Here is a 17,227-nt window from a genome sequence, read left to right on the forward strand (position 1 = left end):
GTGGCACAGCGGGTTAAGGATCCAGCATTGTCACTGCAGCATCTTGGGTTGCTGCTGTGGCGGAGGGTTCAGTCCCCAGCATGGGACCTTTCACATGCTATAGGCACGGCAAAAAAAAAAAGGCTCCTGGAGTTCTGCTATGGTGCAGTGGGTTAAGAATCCAATTGCGGGAGTTCCCACTGTGGCTCATTGGGTTAAGAACCCAACTAGTATCTATGAGGCCTTGGGTTTGATTCCCTGGCCTCACTCGGTAGGTAAAGGATCTGGCACTGCCATGAACTCTGGTGTAGGTCGCAGACTCTGCTCGGATTCCCAAGTTGCTGTGGCTGTGGCACAGAATGGCAGCTATAGCTCTGATTCGACCCTTAGCCCAGGAACTTGCATATGACGCAGGTGTCGCCCTAAAAAGTAGGGGAAAAAAAAAAAACCCAACTGTAGCAGCTCTGGTCTTGCATGGAGGTGCAGGTTCGATCCACAGCCTGACTGCAGTGTATTTGGGATTCAGTCCCTGTCCCGGGAACTTCCATATGCTGTAGATGAGCCATTTCAAAGAAAAAAACACCTGCTCTTCCTTCCACACACATACTACATATTCCCTTATGCTCAATTTCTTTTTTTTTTTTGGTCTTTTGTCTTTTTAGTGCTGCACCTTCGGCATATGGAGGTTCCCAGGCTAGGGGTCCAATCGGAGCTATAGCTGCCGGCCTTCAACAGAGCTGCAGCAACACCAGATCCGAGCCGTGTCTGTGACCTACACCATAGCTCACAGCAAAGCTGGATCCTCAACCCACTGAGCAAGGCCAGGGGTCGAACCTGCAACCTCATGGTTCCTAGTTGGATTCATTTCAGTTGCACCACAATGGGAACTCATATACTCAATTTTTAAATTTTGCCATCAGAGTGCTTATACTGCCTTCCAACACAGTATATATTCGGTGTGATCACCTTATTGTTCATGACTCACTCTTCGTGCCTCCTCCCCTATCTGGCAGAGTAAACACTCCATAAGTACATGAATTACTGAATTCTTTTTTTTTTTTCTGTCTTTTTAGGGCTGTACTCGAGGCATATGGAAGTTCTCAGGCTTGGGGTTGAATCGGAGCTACTGCTGCCAGCTGCTGGCTTACCCCACAGCCACAGCAACTCAGGATCTGAGTCATGTCTTTGAGTATACCACAGCTCACGGCAACACTGGATCCTTAACCCACCGAGCAAGGCCAGGGATTGAACCTGAGTCCTCATGGATACCAGTTGGGTTCGTTATTGCTGAATTGCAGTGAAACTCCAATTACTGAATTCTTTAGATTGCTTCTCTGTAAGTCCATACTATGCATAAAGAAAATTTTTTTTTTTTTTTTGACTGTACTTGCGGGATGCAGAAATTACCCAGGCTAGAGATCAAATCCTTGCCACAGTAGTGACAGTGCCAGATCCTTAACTCACTGTCCCACCAGGGAACGCCAAGAAATTATTGTCTTTTCAAAAAATATATTTAATTTTAATTTTTTTTCTTTCTTCTTTTTTTTTTATGCTTTTTAGGGCCACACCTGCAGCATATGGAGGTTCCCAGGCTAGGGGTCGAATTGGAGCAACAGCTGCCAGCCTACACCACAGCCATAGCAATGCCAGATCCGAGCCTCATCTGGGACCTATACCAGCTCACAGCAACACCGGATTCGTAACCCACTGAGTGACGCCAGGGATAGAACTTGAAACCTCATGGTTCCTAGTGGGATTTGTTTCCGCTGCACCACGACAGGAACTCCTCAAGAAATGTATTTTAAATTACACTATTTTATCTTGACTTTTAATAATGGAGAGTTCAATTTAAATTATTTTGATCAGGAGGTCCTGTTGTGGCTCAGTGGAAACAAATCTGACTAGTATCCATGAGGACAAGGGTTCAATCCCTGGCCTCATTTGGTGGGTTAAGGATCCGGTGTTGCCATGAGCTGTGGTGTAGGGCGAAGACGGGGCTTGGAGCCTTTGTTGCTGTGGCTTTGGTATAGGCCGTCAGCTATAGCTCTGATTTGACCCCTAGCCTGGAAACCTCTATATCCTGTGGGTGCGGCCCTAAAAGACAAAATATATATATATGTACATATATGTACGTGTGTGTGTGTGTGTGTGTGTGTGTGTATATATATATATATTTTATATATTTGGATCAGTAATTTAGGACCCTTACCTGTGAATTTTTTCCCCTCTGAATTCAATTTCCTATGTCCAGATAGCCAAAAAGTGGTTACTTCCCGTATTTAGTATTCTTTAGGTAGAAGTAAGTTGTGGTAGAAGACATTTTTGTTCTTTTTCCTCAGTTTTGTCCATTCTGTGTATCTCTTCACGTTAGGACTGACTTACTGGAAACTGGAGGAGAAGGACATGTATCAGTCTTTGCCTGAGACTTTAGAGAAGATGTTTGCACCGGCCCCCTCCACAGATATATCATCAAGCCAGGTAATTTGATAACATGTATGTGTGCATTTGTGTTACATAATTATGCACTCTAGTTCATTTATAAATTTTGTGTTTTTCAATTGCTGATAAACAGAAAAAAGCATTGGCTTTAAATCATACCTTCCTGAAGTTCCTGTCGTGGCTCAGTGGTAACGAACCCAACTAGGATCCATGGGGACTCGGGTTCGATCCCTGGCCTTGCTCAGTGGTTAAGGATCTAGTGTTGCCATGAGCTGTGGTGTAGGTTGAAAACCCAGCTCAGGTACCACATTGCTGTGGCATAGGCCAGCAACTACAACTCTTATTTGACCCCCTAGACTGGGAACTTCCATATTCTGTGTGTATGGCCCTAAAAAGACCAAAAGAAAAAAACAAAACTTCCTGTTATCAAGCTTGGTCTCTGTCATTCATTACCTATGATCTTAGGAAACTTACTTCAAAATGGAATTAAAAATTCCCAGTTAGTGTTTTGTGAAATTAAATGACACAATTTTATGCCCATTATTTTATTTTATTTTTGTCTTTTCTAGGACTGCACCTGCAGCATATGGAGGTTTCCAGGCTAGGGGTCTAATCAGAGCTGTAGCCATCAGCCTATGCCAGAGCCACAGCAATACCAGATCCGAGCCACGTCTGCAACCTACACCACAGCTCATGGCAATGCCAGATCCTTAACCCACTGAGCAAGGCCAGGGATGGAACCCACAACCTCATGGTTCCTAGTCAGATTCGTTAACCACTGAGCCACCATGGGAACTCCTATGCCCATTATTTTAAATATAGTAGGTACACAGATAAACTTCTTCCCCTGTTCCCAGACCTGATTTTTGACTTGCCATTCTGTTATACCCTTCTTCTGATCCTTTTGTACCATCATTGTGGACAACTTAATTTGCTGTGTTGATTTTCTTTGAACCAGAAATGTAAATATTTTGTTGACTTCAGAGCAAAGAAAAAAAAAAAAATCCAATATGTGTATATCAATGTATGTATCTCATTTCTGTTTTTAGATTAGGAGATGAAAGGATAGGTTGAGGGAAAGGAGAGATACAGTTAGCGTCCAGGAGAGTTGTAAACACTCACAACAGGCATGAACGGACAGGACAATGTGGGACCAATGTGCTTGCTGATATCAGAGTCCCCAAGAGGGCGGGAACCAGTGTTCCATCCTTCAGGAAAGGATCGAAAAAGACAGATAAACACAAAGAAGGAAGGGAGGGGGAAGTGAGATTGTGAGGGGCCTGGGTGACTGTGGGCTCTGTAGTTACCGGGCTCACTATGTATGTGTGTTGATCTGTATCACCAATAAATTAACATTACATTTTGTTGACTCTAAATTGGCATCGATTTCAAGACATCCTATTCCATAATTTATCAAGAAAAACATCAATTAGACTGATGCTTTCTTATCTCTTAGAACTTACATGTTTTTCTTATAAAAGAGCTTGTAGGAATTCTGTGGCACAGTGGGTTAAGGATCTGGCATTGTCACATCTGTGGCTCAGGTTGCTGCTCTGGTGTGGGTCCAACCCCTGGCCTAGGAACTTCCACATGCCATGGATGTGGCCAGAAAAAAAAAAAAAAAAAGGAGCTTGTAGAATTAATTAAACATTTTTATCATGTAGTTCTTGTACATACCAAAAAAGGAGAATATAAGTGAAATAAATTGGCTGAAACTTCTTTACCTATGGAGCTTACACTCCATACATCTCTCTCTTGTTTTTACGTCACAGCTGCTGCTAATTTTTCTTTTTCTTTTTTGGCCACCCCGAGGCATATGGGATTCCCAGGCCAGGGATCAGATCGCAGCCACAATTGCAATCTAAGCCACAGCTGTAGCAATGCCGGATCCTTAACCCACTGTGTTGGGCTGGGCATCAAACCATCTCAACACTCCCAAGATGCCACCAATCCTGTTGTGCCACACCAGGAACTCCTCACAGTTCCTACTTGAGCGAAAGCATTTGTAAGATGCCATCAATTACAAGAAGCATCCTCACTTCAGAGGTGTTAAAATATGAAAAGAACTAAAGGATTAAGGATCTGGCACTGTCACTTCGGTGGTATGGATTCAGCCCTGGCCTGGGAACTTCCACGTGCCTTTGGGTGCAGCCAAAGGGGGGAGAAATAATAATGAAAAGAAGAGAAATCATCAAAGTGGTGAAAAATGTTACCTCATATTACCCTGAGTAATTGCAACTCTTCATTTGGGCCCCCAGGCATAATTCCTCAGGACATATAGCCAGAGCGCTGCTGCTGCTGCTGCTGCTTGGCATAGGCTTCTACATTGTCTGTATATAAAAAGTAAAATTTGGGAGTTCCCATTGTGGCGCAGTGGAAACAAATCCACCTAGTATCCATGAGTATTCAGGTTCATTCCTTCTCCTCACTCAGTGGGTCAGGTATCTGGCTTTGCCATGAGCTGTGGTGTAGGTTGCAGACATGGCTCAGATCTGGTGTGGCTGTGGCGTAGGCCAGCGGCTGTAGCTCCAGTTTGATCCCTAGCCTGGAAATTTCCATATGCCGAGGGTGTGGCCCTAAAATTAAAAAATAAAAATTTGAAGTGGTAAATTTTAAGGGTTTACAGTTAACAAATCCATGCCTTTAATGCATACACAAAGTATAATTTTTTTACAAGCTAGTTATATTTATTGTTTATTTAAAAATATTCATGTTCCTCACGAGGTTCAAATGGCAATAAATAATCATCTATCAATTATCACCTTAAATGTCAATGGACTGAACGCCCCAATCAAAAGACACAGAGTGGCTGAGTGGATAAAAAGGCAAAAACCTTCAATATGCTGCCTACAAGAAACTCACCTTAGGACAAAAGATACATATAGATTGAAAGTGAAAGGGTGGGGAAAAATATTTCACGCCAATAGACATGACAGAAAAGCAGGAGTCCCAATGCTCATATCAGACAAAATAGACTTTAAAACAAAAGACATAAAGAAAGACAAAGAAGGACACTACTTAATGATTAAGGGATCCATCCAAGGAGAGGATGTTAGTATTGTCAACATATATGCCCCAAATACAGGAGCACCCAGATACATACAACAAATATTAACAGACATAAAGGGAGATATTGATGAGAATACAGTCATAGTAGGAGATCTTAATACCCCCCTCACATCAATGGACAGATCCTCTAGACAGAAAACCAATAAAGCAACAGAGATCCTAAAGGAAACAATAGAAAAGTTAGACTTAATTGATATCTTCAGGACACTACATCCAAAAAAATCAGAATACACATTCTTCTCAAATGCTCATGGAACATTCTCAAGAATCGACCACATATTGGGACACAAAGCTAATCTCAATAAATTTAGGAGCATAGAAATTATCTCAAGTATCTTCTCTGACCACAATGCCATGAAATTAGAAATCAACCATGGGAAAAGGAAAGAGAAAAAACCTACTGCATGGAGACTAAACAACATGCTACTAAAAAACCAATGGGTCAATGAGGAAATCAAGAAGGAAATTAAAAACTACCTTGAAACAAATGATAATGAAGACACAACCGCTCAAAATCTATGGGATGCTGCGAAAGCAGTGCTCAGAGGGAAATTTATAGCAATACAGGCCTTTCTCAAAAAAGAAGAAAGATCCCAAATTGACAACTTAACCCTCCACCTAAACGAATTAGAAAAGAAGAACAAAAAAGGCCTAAAGTCAGCAGAAGGAAGGAAATTATAAAGATCAAAGAAGAAATCAATAAAATAGAGACTCAAAAAACAATGGAGAAAATTAATAAAACCAAGAGCTGGTTCTTTGAAAAGGTAAACAAAATTGACAAACCCCTGGCCAGACTCACTAAAAGAGGAGAGAAAGAACCCAAATAACCAAAATTATAAATGAAAAAGGAGAAATCACAACGGATACAGCAGAAATACAAAAAACCATAAGAGAATACTATGAACAACTATATGGCAACAAGTTTGACAATCTGGAAGAAATGGACAATTTTCTAGAATCTTACAGCCTGCCAAAACTGAATCAAGTAGAAACAGACCAACTGAACAGACCGATCACTAGAAATGAAATTGAAGAGGTCATAAAAACACTCCCTACAAATAAAAGTCCAGGACCAGATGGCTTCACAGGTGAATTCTATCAAACATATAAAGAGGAACTGGTGCCCATCCTCCTTAAACTCTTTCAAAAGGTTGAAGAAGAAGGAATACTCCCAAAGACATTCTATGATGCCACCATCACCCTCATTCCAAAACCAGACAGAGATACCACCAAAAAAGAAAACTATCGCCCAATATCATTGATGAATATAGATGCAAAAATTCTCAACAAAATCTTAGCCAACCGAATCCAACAACATACCAAAAAAATTATACACCATGACCAGGTTGGGTTCATCCCAGGTTCACAAGGATGGTTCAACATACGCAAATCAATCAGCATCATACACCACATTAACAAAAAAAAAGTCAAAAGTCATATGATCATCTCAATAGACGCAGAAAAAGCATTTGACAAAGTCCAACATCCATTCATGATCAAGACCCTCGCCAAAGTGGGTATAGAGGGAACATTCCTGAATATAATCAAAGCCATTTATGATAAACCCACAGCAAATATAATACTCAATGGGGAAAAACTGAAAGCCTTCTCACTCAAATCTGGAACAAGACAGGGATGCCCACTCTCACCACTGCTCTTCAGCATAGTTTTGGAAGTCCTAGCCACAGCAATTAGACAAACAAAAGAAATAAAAGGCATCCATATAGGAAGAGAAGAGATCAAACTGTCACTGTATGCAGATGACATGATACTATACATAGAAAACCCTAAGGACTCAACCCCAAAACTACTTGAACTGATTAATAAATTCAGCAAAGTAGCAGGATATAAGATTAACATTCAGAAGTCAGTTGCATTTCTGTATACCAGCAATGAAATATTAGAAAAGGAATACAAAGATATAATACCTTTTAAAATTGCACCTCACAACATCAAATACCTCGGAATACACCTGACCAAGGAGGTAAAGGACCTATATGCCGAGAACTATAAAACTTTCATCAAAGAAATCAAAGAAGATGTAAAGAAATGGAAAGATATTCCATGTTCCTGGATTGGGAAAATCAATATTGTAAAAATGGCCATACTACCCAAAGCAATCTACAGATTCAATGCAATCCCTATCAAATTACCCAGGACATTTTTCACAGAACTAGAACAAACAATCCAAACATTTATATGGAACAACAAAAGACCCAGAATTGCCAAAGCAATCCTGAGAAACAAAAACCAAGCAGGAGGCATAACTCTCCCAGACTTCAAGAAATACTACAAAGCCACAGTCATCAAAACAGTGTGGTACTGGTATCAAAACAGACAGACAGACCAATGGAACAGAATAGAGAACCCGGAAATAAATCCTGACACCTATGGTCAATTAATCTTTGACAAGGGAGGCAAGAACATGAAATGGGAAAAAGAAAGTCTATTCAGCAAGCATTGCTGGGAAACCTGGACAGCTGCATGCAAATCAATGAAACTAGAACACACCCTCACACCATGCACAAAAATAAACTCAAAATGGCTGAAAGACTTAAATATACGACAGGACACCATCAAACTCCTAGAAGAAAACATAGGCAAAACACTCTCTGACATCAACATCATGAATATATTCTCAGGTCAGTCTCCCAAACAATAGAAATTAGAGCAAAAATAAACCCATGGGACCTCATCAAACTGAAAAGCTTTTGCACAGCAAAGGAAACCAAAAAGAAAACAAAAAGACAACTTATAGAATGGGAGAAAACAGTTTCAAATGATGCAACCGACAAGGGCTTAATCTCTAGAATATATAAGCAACTTATACAATCCAACAGCAAAAAAGCCAATCAGTCAATGGAAAAATGGGCAAAAGACCTGAATAAACATTTCTCCAAAGAAGATATACAGATGGCCAACAAACACATGAAAAAATGCTCAACATTGCTGGTTATAAGAGAAATGCAAATCAAAACTACCATGAGATATCACCTCACACCAGTCAGAATGGCCATCATTAAGAAATCCACAAATAACAAGTGCTGGAGGGGCTGTGGAGAAAAGGGAACCCTCCTACACTGTTGGTGGGAATGTAAACTGATACAGCCACTATGGAGAACAGTTTGGAGATACCTTAGAAATCTATACATAGAACTTCCATATGACCCCACAATCCCACTCTTGGGCATCTATCCGGACAAAACTCTACTTAAAAGAGACACGTGCACCCGCATGTTCATTGCAGCACTATCCACAATAGCCAGCACATGGAAACAACCCAAATGTCCATCGACAGATGATTGGATTCGGAAGAAGTGGTATATATACACAATGGAATACTACTCAGCCATAAAAAAGAATGACATAATGCCATTTGCAGCAACATGGATGGAGCTAGAGAACCTCATCCTGAGTGAAATGAGCCAGAAAGACAAAGACAAATACCACATGATATCACTTATAACTGGAATCTAATATCCAGCACAAATGAACATCTCCTCAGAAAAGAAAATCATGGACTTGGAGAATAGACTTGTGGCTGCCTGATGGGAGGGGGAGGGAGTGGGAGGGATCAGGAGCTTGGGCTTATCAGACACAACTTAGAATAGATTTACAAGGAGATCCTGCTGAATAGCATTGAGCACTTTGTCTAGATACTCATGTTGCAACAGAAGAAAGGCTGGGGGAAAAATGTAATTGTAATGTATACATGTAAGGATAACCTGACCCCCTTGCTGTACAGTGGGAAAAAAATAATAATAAATAATTAAAAAAAAATAAAAATAAAAATATTCATGTTCCTGTGTAGTCTATATAGGGTCTGGAATAGGACAGTTTAAAAGTTTAAAGCTATGTGGTAAATGTGTTCTTTCAGTGCATCTCTTGCTGAATCTATAATTTCATTTGAGAGAATGTCTACAGTTTAAATTTGAGGCCAGGGTTATATGGTACCCCTGTCACCCCTTGTCACACCCTGCCATAAGTCCCACCTTGAAATAATTGAAGCCCAGGTATTACTATTTGGAGCTTAGACCTCTTTGCAACACTTGCAGTAGCAAAGCTATAAAAGTTAGGATGGTATCTTTTTATTTTACTAATTTAAAAAGGGTCTATTTGGGAAGTTCCTGTTGTGGCTCAGTGGGTTAAGAACCTGACTAGGTCCTAAAAAAAAAAAAATTGTCGGAGTTCTCATCATGGCGCAGTGGAAACAAATCTGACTAGGATCCACGAGGTTTCAGGTTCAATCCCTTGCCTTGCTCAGTGGTTTAAGGATCTGGCGTTGCCATGAGCTGTGCTGTAGGTCGCAGATGTGACTTGGATCTGGGGTTGCTGTGGCTGTGATGTAGGCCAGAAGCTGTAGCGCCAATTAGACCTCTAGCCTGGGAACCTCCATATGCCTCGGGTGCTGCCCTAAAAGGCAAAAATTGTCTATTTTCATTGGGTAACTTCTTTCTTAACACTTTTTGTTGTCTGCCAACTCTTAAACATGATTATAGCTGTGGAACTTCACCTCTTGACACCTGTCCCTTTGAGTCATGGAAATAAATCTGGCTAGAGTTTTTTTTGTCCTGCTTCATTCATTCATTATGAGGTCTTTTCTTTCCTCCAAACTTGGTTCTTATTTTGAGTAAGGAAATTATTCTTCGGAAGTTCTTAGTTTGATAAATGTGTTAGGTTCAAATTATCCCCTTAATATTTATTGTTAGAGAATATGAAAATTTTTTCACATAGTAGGTAAGACTTGCACTCTTTCCAAATCTTATAGCCTAGATTCTCAGTATTTAAAATTTTTCAAAAGTCTTCTTATGGTGCTGATCTTGATATCAGGAAAGTAAACTTTTTTCATCATTGATTTATTGATAATATTTAAATAATTTTGTTTCATATCTTTAAGTCTAATACTAGTAATGAGATGAAGCTACCATCACTGAAGGATATTTATCATAAAAAACAAAGGGAAAACAAGCAGTTACCTGCGAGGAATCTCACTTATGCTTCCAACCCAAATCATCCACCCGAGGTAAAGTTGTCAACACTCTGCTGAGTGAAAATGAAAGATGCTTCATGATCTGACTCTCATCTTGAGCTTCATTTTTCCTAGGAGATCTAAAGTCTACTCACTTAAAAATCAACCTGAGTACCAATGGCGAGAGCTTACTGTTGTTGGTCTTATTTCTAGGTGCTGGCTCTAGACCCAATGCTGCACATGAAACCAAATCAGCAGATTTCAGGGATTCAACCACATGGCTTTCTGAATGCCCTTGATGACAGAATATCCTTTTCACCGGACTCTGTTCTAGAACCTAGTATGTCTAGTCACTCTGACATAGACTCGTTTTCACAAGCAAGTCATATCGCTTCTCAGTTGTCTGGATTCTCAAAATATCCTTCAAATACAAAACTTTCACCAGTGGACTCTTGGAAGAATCATGCTTTCCAAAATGAAAGTAGGACCAGTTCCACGTTTCCTTCAGTATATACTATTGGTAGTAATGACATCTCAGTCAACACTATAGATGAAGAAAACACTGCCCTGGTAACTTGCACCTCGGTCAGTCAGTCCCAGCTTCCAGGTACAGCCAACAGTGTCCCAGAATGCATTTCACTGACTTCCTTGGAAGACCCTGTGACATTGTCTAAGTATGTATTTCAGTGAATGGCTTGCAATGTTAATAGATTTTCTATGATGTCTCCTTGAATGATGACAGTTGTTTTAATTGATCTTAAATAAGGTATAAGAGGAGTTCCTGTCATGGCTTAGTGGTTAACGAATCCGATTAGGAACCATGAGGTTGCGGGTTCAATCCTTGGCCTTGCTCAGTGGGTTAAGGATCCGGCATTGCTGTGAGCTGTGGTGTAGGTTGCAGACGTGGTTTGGATCCCACGTTGCTGTGGCTCTGGTGTAGGCCGGTAGCAACAGCTCCAATTCGACCTCTAGCCTGGGAACCTCCATATACCGCAGAAGCGGCCCTAGAAGTGGCAAAAAAGACCAAAAAAAAAAAAAAGAAATTTAACATAATATAACATTTATAAGGTAGAGTTCCTAAGAAATAATCCATGTCTTTGCTTTATTAGTTGTCAACTTTTACATTTTCTGTGGGTGTACGAAGGAAAAGCTGTGTTTTTGTTTATGAAAATAATTGTGTTCTTGGTTTTTCTTATTGAGATAGGAGATGCTTTCTTAATAATTTTTTTTCCTTTCACCAACAGGATTAGGCAGAGTCTGAAGGAAAAGCATGCTCGACACATAGCAGATCTTCGAGCTTATTATGAATCAGAAATAAATATTTTGAAACAGAAATTGGAAGAAAAAGAAATTTCTGCTGTTGAAGATTGGAAGAAAACCAATCAAATTCTTATAGATAGGTAAAACTATTTTTTTTTTCGTCTCTTTTTGGGGGCCGCGTGTGCAGCATATACAAGTTCCCAGGCTAGGGGTTGAATCAGAGCTGTAGCTGCTGGCCTACATCACAGCCACAGCAACGCAGGATCCAAGCCGTGTCTGCATCCTATACCATATTCATGGCAATGCTGGATCTTTAACCCACTGAGCAAGGCAAGGGATCAAACCTGAGTCCTTATGAATACTAGTTGGGTTCATTAATGCTGAGCCAAGACAGGAACTCCTAAAACTTGTAATTTAACTGTAAAATTAGTGTTTTTCCAACTTGGTTATGTTTTTTTTCCCCACAGTATAATGTATTATGATGACAAAACACTGAGAACATGTATGTGCTTTAGATTTGAAATTTTTCACATAGAAACGTGTTTGCTTAAGTAATTATTTTTAAAGATGAGCCTGCCTCTACACTGATAACTGATGAGGACATTTGTTTCATCTGGGTGAGATATTGAGACAGTTGAGCAGATTTTGCTTATGTAAAGAACTGTTCTTTATGAGAGGATAAGTGCTCTGTACAGCTTCCGTAGTAAGTCTGTGACTGATGTTCTGGGGCAGTTCTCAACATTTTATTCATACCCAGGTATGCATAACTTTAACGTAGTTACTCATAAACTTCTGAAAACATTTATCTCATTCGGAAAAACCATAGACACACAAGGGATAATTTTCCACTATTTTTTGGGGAGGGGGCTGTGCCCATGGCATGTGGAAGTTCCTGGGCCAGGGATCGAACCCACTGCCACAATAGTGACCCAAGCTGATGCAGTGACAACACCGGATCCTTACCCTACTGTGTCGCAAGAGAACTCCATCTTTCCACTATTTTAGAGAGAGAGAATCATTTACAAAATTTGATGCTTTTACTAGTATTAGTAACAATGTACTTGTAACATACGTTACAAATGGAATTAATCAGATTGAAAACTGATTAGGTCCGGATAACAACAAAGAAGTCTTCTCTAGGGCAAAACAGACAAAGCCCCTTGAGAAAGATTAGGAGGGAACTGAAATCTTCTAGTCCAGTTAACAGTTTGACTTGCAGAATTCTAGGGAAACTAGATTATATTCTAGTTAGCAGTTGCTGTGGTGGTTAACATGCTATCTTAATCCTAATCATTTCTGTAGCTTCCATTTTACGGTTGGTGGTGAGGATGGGGGAACAGTGGCAGAGAGAAGTAGTTTGAAAAGAGCCAGGAAAAAAGCCAAACGGTCTTCTTTTAGTACAAAAATAAAAGAATAGGTAGACTATTAACTATGGGAAGTTAGTTCTTGTTTTTGTTTTGTTCTTTGAGAAGGTGCAGATGACCACAGGTACTTCCTGTTGGAAAAGAGAAATGTGAAAGAAGCCAACCAGTAGACCTTGTTGGACAAAGGTGCCAAAGAAGACACGTAGTAATGTGGAGCCAAGTAAAACATTTTTATGTCTAGAAGCTGCTAGAGCACACAGAGCAGTGAGAGGATGTAGGAGGGGCAAATTAGAAGTCAGGGTTTTAAAATAAGTGGTTGTGTTATGACAATAACAGCAGTCTAGGGCATTGCATTAAATGTACTGGTGGCATACAAATGAAGAGCAACACATTACTTTAACTACCCCCAAAGGTATTGATTGGCCTACAGTATAAAACTGTTACAGAGGGCAGTAGAGAGAAAATGAGTTCCCTGGTGGCCTAGTAGTTAAGGGCTTGGGGTTGTTACTGCTGTGGCATGGGTTTAATCCTTAGCCCAAGAACTTCTGTATGTGGAAACAAAAGTTTTTAAAAACTTAAAAAAATGGAGTTCCCTTTGTGGCTCAGCAGGTTAAGAATCTGACTAATATCCATGAGGATATGGGTTCAATTCCTGGCCTTGCTCAGTGGGTTAAGGATCTGGCATTGCTGCAAGCTATGGTATAGGTGCAGCCCTAAAGAAAAAAAAAAAAAGCTTAAAATTGCAAATTGGAGAATCCCACTGCTACTGCAAATGGACCATTTGATATTGTCACACACTGCAACTTGGTGGCTGAGATCTCTGGCATACCAGAGTCAGTGTGGTTATTAGAAGAGAAAAATTACATACCAGCACTTGACTATTTTGTGATCTTTGTTTCAAGACCAGTTTTATCAATATTACATTTCTGCAAGGCCTTAATGCATAGTGAATGGAGCAGGAACTCCAGGGTCAGGCTGTTGCCTGGCTTGGAATCCCTGTGTGACTCAGGAGGAACTTAACTTCTCTTTGTTTCCTTATCTTTAAAATGGGAATGAAAACAGTCCTCACTGGCAGGATTGTGAGAATGAATGCAAAGTGCTTAACATAGAGTGTTTAATCAGTGCCAAATAAACAGTAGCTTTTATTCACATTACATCGTTAAACACTGAGTGAAAATGGTAACCAGATTCTTTTATGTATTTTGTTATTTTTAGGTTCTGCAGTAATTAACTTTACAAAAAAACTCTTTAATTACTAGAATAATACCATTCATACTTTTTTTTTTTTTGTCTTTTAGAGCCGCACCTGTGGCACATGGAAATTCCCAGGCTGGGAGTCGATTTGGAGCCACAGCTGCTGGCCTACACCACAGCCACAGCCACAGCAGTGCAGGATCCAAGCTCATGGTAGTGCTGGATCCTTAACCCACTGAGCGAGGCCAGGGATTGAACACGTATCCCATGGATACTAGTAGGGTTCATTACCACTGAGCCACAATAGGAAGTCCCATACTAATTTTAAACAGTACAGAAGGATTCAGAATGAAATCTTTCTACCCCATCTTCTATTTTCACATCCTAGACTTAATTTTTGGCGTCTTTCTAGAAATCATAATGCATATACATATATAGTTTTTTTTTTGTAAAAGAGATCATGCTATTTTATGCACTCTTCTATATCCTGCATATTTAATTTTTATTTTATAATGTGGTAAAATGATAAACTTCATCATTTTAACCATTTTTAAGTGTGCCATTCACTGGCATTAAGTACATTCACATTGTTGTGCTATACCATCACCATCATCCATTTCCAGAACTTTCGTTTTTATTTTCTATGGCTTATGGAAGTTCCCAGGCTAGGGGTAGAAATCAGAGCTACAGCTCCCAGCTATGCCACAGCCACAGCCATGCCAGATCTGCACCACATCTGCGACCTGCACCGCAGCTTGTGGCAGCACTGGATCTTAACCCACTGAGCAAGTCAGGGATCGAACCCACATCCTCATGGACACTACGTTGGGTTCTTAACCCACTGAGCCACAACAGGAACTCCCAGAACTATTTTTGATCTTGCAAAGTGTCACTTGTACCTGTTTAACAACTACGCCTCATTACCCATTTCTCCAGCCCTGACAACTATCATTCTGTTTTCTGTCTCTATTAATTTGATTCTCTGGGTACCTTGTGTAAATAGAACCATACAGTATTTGTTCTTTTGTGACTGGTTCATTTCACCCAGCATAATGTCCTTGAGGTTTATCCTTAACCCACCGAGCAAGGCCAGGGATTGAACTCATATCCTCAATGAACACTACATTCCTAACCTGATGAGCCACATCAGGAACTCTGATTTTTATAATGCTTTTAAGGGAAAGGATTTTATCTTCTTACTGTCTTGTTTCAATGTGTGGTTTTTAGATGTGGCCAGTTAGACAGTGCTCTGAACGAAGCTACTAGTCGTGTGAGAGCACTTGAAAATAAGAATAACTTACTGGAAAGAGAAGTGGTAAGTAAGTACTCTAACTTTTGTTGTCGTTCTAGTGACTTAATTTTAAAAAATCACACAAATGTTTTTATTTATTGAACTTAGAGACGAATAATTCTTTTTTTTTTTTTTTTTAAAGGCCACACCTGAGGCATATGGAGGTTCCCAGGCTAGGGGTTTTAATCTGAGCTGTTGCCAGAGCCACAGCAATACGGGATCTGAGCCGCGTCTGCGACCTACACCACAGCTCACAGCAATGCCGGATCCTTAACCCACCGAGCAAGGCCAGGGATTGAACCTGAGTCCTCCTGGATACCAGTTGGGTTCCTAACCGCTGAATTGCAGTGAAACTCCAGTTACTGAATTCTCATGGTTCCTAGTCAGATTTGTTTCTGCTGTGTCAAGGGGAACTCCTGAGACAAATAATTCTGTAAAAACATTGGTTATGGAGTTCCCATCGTGGCGCAGTGGTTGGCGAATCCAACCAGGAACCATGAGGTTGCGGGTTTGATCCCTGGCTTTGCTCAGTGGGTTAAGGATCCAGAGTTGCTGTGAGCTGTGGTGTAGGTCTCAGACGAGGCTCGGATCCCCCGTTGCTGTGGCTCTGGCGTAGGCCGGCAGCTACAGCTCCGATTAGACCCCTAGCCTGGGAACCTCCGTATGCCACAGGTGCAGCCCTAGAAAAGACAAAAAGACAAAAAAAAATGTTGTTGGAGTATATTTGATGTGTACTGGTCTTAGTTTCAGGTGTCAAAAGTTACCCTTTTTAAAGTGGATTTTAGGATTTCTCTTGTGGCCTATGGCATAACCACACAGAGTTGTCACTGCTATAGCTATGGTTCCATCCCTGGCCCTAGAACTTCTGCATGCTGCAGATGTGGCCAAGCAATTAAAAAATAAAATAAAGTGGTTTTTAGTATATTCACAAATTTATCCAATTAATCACCACAGTCCATTTTAGGACTTTTTTTTTCCCACTCAAAAAGAAGCCCTGAACCCCTAAGCTGTTAGCCCCTCATACACACCCTTCTCAGCACCACTACTCTACTTTTTGTTTCTTTTGGTTTGCCTATTCTGGACATTTGATGTAGATGGAGTCATACCATGTGTGGCCTTGTGTATCTGGCTTCTTTCACTTAGCATCATGTGTTTAAGGTTTATCCGTAATGTATCATGGACCAGTACTTCACTCTTTTTTATGGCTGAATGATATTCTATGGTATATGGCTACACCACATTTTCTTTTTTTTTTTGTTTTATGTTTTTTGTTTTTTAGGCCCACACCTGCAGCATATAGAGTTCCCAGGCTAAGCGTTGAATTGGAGCTACAGCTGCTGGCCTACGCCATAGACAGAGCTACACGGATCTGAGCCGAGTCTGCAACCTACACCACAGCTCACAGCAACGCCAGATCCCTGACCCACTGAACGAACCTGAATCCTAGTTGGATTCATTTTTGATGTACCATGACAGGAACTCCTGTTTGAGCTATTTTCACCATTTGGCTATTATAAATGATAGTGTAATAATAATAATAATAATAATATATACATTAATGATTTTTTAATGTATATTATCATATCAGATGTGTTTTGAATTGTTTATTTTCATTGTGAGAGAATAGGTTAACGAAAGCTTTTTTTTCATTAAATATTAATG

General features: G+C 40.3%; 1 protein-coding gene across 7 annotated transcripts in view; it reads left to right on the top strand.

Annotated features, from left to right (window-relative positions):
* MPHOSPH9 (M-phase phosphoprotein 9) overlaps positions 1 to 17,227 on the top strand; it is a 68,743-nt gene that overhangs the window by 22,051 nt on the left and 29,465 nt on the right. For 6 of the 7 annotated variants that reach the window (XM_047760051.1, XM_047760048.1, XM_047760046.1 and 3 more), the window contains 5 exons: positions 2,351 to 2,457; positions 10,385 to 10,510; positions 10,670 to 11,130; positions 11,701 to 11,856; positions 15,502 to 15,589. In XM_047760051.1, coding sequence (XP_047616007.1) covers positions 2,351 to 2,457; positions 10,385 to 10,510; positions 10,670 to 11,130; positions 11,701 to 11,856; positions 15,502 to 15,589 — 938 coding nt within the window. The remainder of the gene's footprint in view (positions 1 to 2,350; positions 2,458 to 10,384; positions 10,511 to 10,669; positions 11,131 to 11,700; positions 11,857 to 15,501; positions 15,590 to 17,227) is intronic. The other variant, XM_047760045.1, reaches the window with a different exon arrangement.

Source organism: Phacochoerus africanus, chromosome 15, assembly GCF_016906955.1.
Source record: "Phacochoerus africanus isolate WHEZ1 chromosome 15, ROS_Pafr_v1, whole genome shotgun sequence".
NCBI lineage: Eukaryota > Metazoa > Chordata > Mammalia > Artiodactyla > Suidae > Phacochoerus > Phacochoerus africanus.